At 30.1% G+C, this 5,970-nt stretch overlaps 1 protein-coding gene across 1 annotated transcript; it reads right to left on the reverse strand.

The window, feature by feature from the left end:
* Window positions 1–2,348: 2,348 nt before the first annotated feature.
* Window positions 2,349–5,640, reverse strand: LOC145129318 (calmodulin-7-like). The gene is made up of 3 exons (XM_079064018.1): window positions 5,484–5,640; window positions 4,575–4,944; window positions 2,349–2,491 (listed from the first exon to the last, which is right to left on the reverse strand). The coding sequence occupies exons 1-3, from the start codon at window positions 5,557–5,559 to the stop codon at window positions 2,401–2,403; spliced, it is 537 nt and encodes a 178-aa protein (XP_078920144.1). The 5' UTR covers window positions 5,560–5,640; the 3' UTR covers window positions 2,349–2,400.
* Window positions 5,641–5,970: the final 330 nt, after the last annotated feature.

A 5,970-nucleotide genomic window follows, 5' to 3' on the forward strand; every position in this document is an offset into this window, starting at 1 on the left:
TTTGTTGATGATCGCTTCAAAATTCGAATCACACCAATTTTTTTAGAGGAAGTCCCACGATACGAATCCAGACGATGCACTCGAACGTTGTACCACTTGGTTCTCCCATCTTGAGCCATTTGAAAATGTCTGACCAATTCTTCTTGTTGTCTAGAAATTCTTTGGTGGCTACAATTTATTTTACCGAAACAGTTTAAGAACTTTTTGAATTTAATATTTATAAAAAAGTAGTTCTTAAATAAAATATTTCATAAGCATTGTCAATATGAGGAGGTGTGGGGTGTGCGATCACATACGGCCGTGTTGTCAAAGGGGGGAGTGTGGAAACGTTTTTACGTATTATGAAATTTCCGTCAGAAATCAGTCGTTTGAATTAGGTGGCTTCTGTCAAGGTTTTATCACTATTATCTTCATTGATTATTTGTGAGTGAATATTTTTTGTTTTTAATCCTACTCCATAATAAAATCATTGATGTCTATTATGTGTCCAATCTTGTCGTCGTACAAACGAATTTTACTTATATATAAAAAATGAAGATCCCATGTTTATTTTTTGCACGTGACCTTCAAAATCAACGGACTAGTCCGGATAAGTGAAGTCAATCACTTTTTTAAAGTATGGTATGCCACCCTATGGCCTAAGGTTAACCGTGATATTAGACATAACTCTATTTGATAAAATCGTCAATTCATCTGGCCTCATATTTGAGCTAACTTGCGGAAAGAGACAAGACCACATCAATTAGGTTTAAGTTAATATTTATATTTGGAAGTTCTGAATACAATATAATTGGAAACTTTAAATATTTTTTAGAACAGTAATACTTGAAATAAAAAAGCTACTAAAAACATACTACAAAGCCATACATGCCGAAGAAAGGATTGTGAAGTCACTCAATCCAATGAACCCTACACTTATTACGCCTATTATTAATCGAAAAGTAAGAAAATATTACGCCTATTATTAATCGAAAAGTAAGAAAACGAATTATAATATCAACAAACATGTTCGTCATCTTTCAAAAAAAAAAAAAATGAAGTCTTAAATATTATATTATATTTAGTTTTCCTATAAACTGAATACAATATTTATAAATAGCTACCGATCGGTATTTTACTTCAACTTATGAAAAATTTATTAAGGTTTAAATGCTAACCGTGTAAGATATCTTAATGTACATAATGATAATTTGTACACAATATTTTCTAGCAATACATAATAATTTATTATGTTTTACATAATTATATAGTACAACCATCTAATACATAAATTGTTATGTATAACTAAAATATATCGTGTAAACACCACTATCTTAAACAAAAAAGGATAGAAAAAACTAAAATTGATTCGTATATAAAAACAAATAAATATTCTCCACTAAATTACATAAACGGTATCTTTGGTTTACAATTTTTTTTTATTAATTTTATAAATTTATGGCACTTACGGTTTCAATTATATGAATGATGGGTCCCTTGTGGTTTTATTTTATTAAATATTTAATCTAAAGTAACTCCTTTATTTTTATCTGATTTTTTCGTTTTATTATTATTATTTATTTTTTCTTTAATTTATATCAATATTGTATAAAAGTGGTCCCCACCCACCAACGTTGAATACCATTTAGTTTTTTTACGGTTATTTATTCATGCATTGTGTGGATCAGTTGTACTAGTTATCAAATTTGGTAACTAGTCTTCAACATTAAAAGACCACACCATTGTTCATGAAGTAGTTTAAACATCATATGGTTGTATTTTGTTTATTTTATTTGTTTTAATTTTGTCCATGGTTGTTGGAGATTTAAAATCTTTAAAGTGTGTTTTTATTTATGTTGCAATCCTTTCTAATAAATGAAGAGTTTTTTTAACATATGTCACTTTGTAATGAATTATGACACTTGATATTTTATAGTGTTTTTGAATTTAATAAAATCCACATGTCATTTTCTTGTATTTATCAATTTTATTTAAAAATGTCATCTAATTATGTATTTATGAGGATTTAAGAATACACGCTCCTTCTAAATTTCAATTCCTACATTTAATGCCGTTTAAATCAATTTTCCGTTTATTTTTCTTATTCGATATTATTAGCCTAAAATTATGCTACTATTTGACATTCAAATTCATATATATTTCATTTTTTAAAAAACTGTCCGGTGTATCTATATATGTTATACACATTTAAAATTATGCTACTTGGATGATAACATAATACAAAGTTGACTATTTTTTTTTCAGTCTTAGTTTTCTTTTCCTTAAAAGGGTATATACTTTTTCGAATCTAAATGTTTTTGTGAAAGTAGATGTCGATTGATGTACCAATGCAACCTAGGAAGATCTCATTATTTTCTATCAGATAAATTTTATTTTGAAAAAGAAAGATCAATGACACATTTAAAGTACAATACAACTCCCACGAGCCTTTCTCCAACCACTCTTTGAGGACTTGAATCTTGATTGCATGGCTACTTCCTTTCTTCTCTTCCTGAATTAAGAAACATAATATTGTTTAGTTAGTAAAATCAAATAATTAAATTAAAATTCTTTCATTTTAATATTAACCCTTAAACAACCATAAAACTAGTCTCTTGTGAGCAAGCCATACTCATACCCATCTTCTACAAGAATGAACGTTAGTTTGGTTCATTGTGACACTTTACAATTACATAAACTTAAAAGTAAGATTATTGGAACTCAAAACAAGTTATTTCTTCAATAAAAGTTTGTATTAGTTATTTTATTTTGTTTCTCATATATTGATTTTTAAGGGCATTAGAGAGGAGGATAATGAATTCACCGTCGCTTTCTTCGGATCCTTGGCACGGTTGACAAAAAATATTCACATGCCAGTCAAAGGAAAGATATTTTTATAAGAAAATGGAGAATATGAAAATAATAAACTCCCCACCAACCAATTCTATAATTAAAATTGGGAAATAAATCAACAATAATCCCAGAAGAAGAAAAAATAATAATTAATAGACATATAAAACAGTTTTGGTTCTTGGGCTATACGTCAATGTTCTTAAATTTGTTTTGAAATTTTCTTGTTTCATCAAAGAATTTCATACAAAGGGACAATCGCTTTGCTTTTTTTTCAAGAAATTGGTGTACGGTTTTTTTCGATCAAGATTAAGGGGGTTCAATTTTCATGTCACATGAAAAGCCTTAAAAGCCTTAATTTTTAGGAATAATTACGAAAATAACCAAATTTTTAATTATGTTTAACGTTTTAATTACTTTTTAGACAAATGATTATTTTTTTCAAAAGTTGCCAAGATTCCAAAAGATTTGAAATTATTTTTATCCGCATAAAAACTTTGAAGTTTTAAAAAGGTTAATATTATTTCGCAATTAAAATTTCAAAGTTGTTCTTATAAGTCGCAAAATTATTCTTATCATTTTGAAATAGAAATTGGTTTTTTTTAAATCTATTTAAGGTTTATTTGTGAGAGCAATTTTTAAAACGAACACAAATTGGGTGAAAGGTAACGGCTTTTGTTCATATATATGGAAGATGAAGAAAGAAAAGAGCAAGGGGTGATGAAGAGAGTAGGAGAGGGAGAAGGAATGAGAATAAGAATGAGAATGAGAGATAGGAGTGTTTTAAGATTTTTAAACTTTTTTAAGTTCTCTTTTTGTTAAAATTAATTTTGCAATTCAAAAACTATTTTGCATATGGTCGAAAATTTGCCCTACACAACAATTTATATTTTAAAGAGTTGTACAGCATGCAATTTGTACAATCCTCCAAAACATAAATTATTAGGTACGGAAACAAAAAATATTAGTGTAAATATTTAAAAAAAAAAGTATTTCACAACTGATTAGTTTCAAAAAGAGTCATCGTGTGTTTTTTTTTTCCAAAAAAACATCAAAATAGGAAATATAATTAAGAAATTGGTGCGATCTTTTACTTGACCTGTGTTGCCTTGATATTATTAAAAACTATGAATATCTTCGTTGACGTGCATAGGTAATTTGCTCAATGACCTTTACATTATATTTCACCAACCTATAAAGATCTTGATGGATATAAAAAGTGTGTTAAGAGGGCAAAAATGCCAAATTGACCTATTTAATGGCAATAAACATAGCAAGTATATTTGGCAAAGAATAAGAGCATATAATCATAAAGATTGTAAAGGATCTTATTTTCTTAACTTAAAATACTTAATAGGGACATGACTCAAGAACAAGATTGTAATCTTTAAACAAAGATTAAGCTACATAGAACACAAGAAAAATAAAACGAAAGGATAAAGATTATTCCAATTTTAATAACTAAGCATTCATGCAAAAAAAAAAAAAAAATTCAAAGATGAACCACAAACAAGTAAAATCAAGAGAACCTCATAGAATTTGTTCTAGGTTTATAACAAAAACAACAAGCAAGAATAAAACTACTTAAAACCTAAAGAGCAAACAATGAGGAATAAATATAAATCTAAACAGATACCCAAAGAAGCAAGCATTAAAAGATATGAAAAGAATCCTACCCACATTTAAAATTTTAGAAATTTGAAATATTTTTTTAGGGTTTTAGTTTTCAAGTTGGAGATCCTCACTTGGCCATCATGATCTTGACAAATTCCTCATAGTTGATCTGACCATCACCATCAACATCAGCCTCACGAATCATCTCATCAACTTCTTCATCTGTTAATTTCTCACCAAGATTTGTCATAACATGACGAAGTTCAGCTGCAGAAATGAAGCCATTTTGGTCCTTATCAAAAACCCTAAAAGCTTCCTTCAGTTCTTCTTCAGAGTCTGTGTCCTTCATCTTCCTAGCCATCAGATTAAGAAACTCAAGGAAATCAATGGTCCCATTTCCATCAGCATCGACCTCGTTGATCATGTCTTGGAGTTCAGCCTCTGTTGGGTTTTGCCCAAGAGACCTCATAACTGTTCCGAGCTCCTTCGTAGTGATGCAACCTGCAACAATGTTTGTGTATAGCTTCTTCCATGACAACATTCATATCTTGAATCGTTCATTACTACTACTAAAACATGCAAAAAGCTTGATATAACCCATGGAAATCAAATAGATCTGAGTTCTCATTTGTTTACTTTCTATGGTTACTTCACAACAACATTTCATCAAACACCTTGCAGACAAGACTGACAGGACGATATGTGTTTATGACTAAAATTGAATTGAATTAAAACATAGAAGACGTTATTGGCAAATAAGAAATCTCATTGATCTTTGATTGGGTAGATATGAGAATGATCCCCAACTCAAAGTCTAGTCAACAAACTAGAAAACGAATTGAACTATGCAAAAAAGACCTTAGAAGTCAAACATCAGTGAAATCAAAAATCACCAATTAGAAATGAGAACTCAGATCTCATCACAGTAGATGATCGCATCTAAACTAACGAATCATGAACCGATTGTATGTGTACAACAAGTTAATTCATGAAAAAAGTGATATTAAACTAGAAAAACAAGAGGGGGAAAGAGAGCTGACCATCTCCATCCTTATCGAACAAGCTGAAGGCTTCTTTGAACTCGGAGATCTGATCATCAGTGAGCTGATCGGCCATTATTTGTGAATCTACAATGCAAAATCAAGAGAAAGAAACAGGGGATTAGAGAGGTTTGTTGGTGTTTGAAGAGACTGCGTTCTAGGGAGTGGAGTGTATATATAGAAGATCGGTCTCTAGTCTTGACAGCATCTGATGCTTCATGGAGTTATATTTACGAGGTTGCCCTTCTCTTTATTTTGCTTTTACTGAAAGTGACCTCCATAAGTGATATGCTATTCTTTGGTACATAATTGTTCTTTATTAAAGTAAGATCCTTTCCTCTCAACCCTCCAACGGCAAAAGTGACAATTGGTTAGGGGTGCATTAGACGTGTTTTTCACATTAATTATTGTAAGACCTACCGGTATGCATACAACGAACGGGTTTGTGGTACACATGGCAACGAACAACGGTCGTGTACACTAGGCC

This window comes from Lactuca virosa, chromosome 8, assembly GCF_052849685.1.
Source record: "Lactuca virosa cultivar CGN04683 chromosome 8, Lactuca_virosa_CGN04683_v6, whole genome shotgun sequence".
In the NCBI taxonomy this organism is placed as follows: domain Eukaryota; kingdom Viridiplantae; phylum Streptophyta; class Magnoliopsida; order Asterales; family Asteraceae; genus Lactuca; species Lactuca virosa.

Bases quoted from the DNA above. Each gene is read 5' to 3' on its own strand.
- LOC145129318 (XM_079064018.1), bottom strand. From the start codon at position 5,559: ATGGCCGATCAGCTCACTGATGATCAGATCTCCGAGTTCAAAGAAGCC. The intron at 4,945-5,483 runs GTCAGCTCTCTT...ACATTGTTGCAG, and splicing joins GTTCGATAAGGATGGAGATG to GTTGCATCACTACGAAGGAG. The intron at 2,492-4,574 runs GTGAGGATCTCC...TTCTTAATTCAG, and splicing joins GTCAAGATCATGATGGCCAA to GAAGAGAAGAAAGGAAGTAG.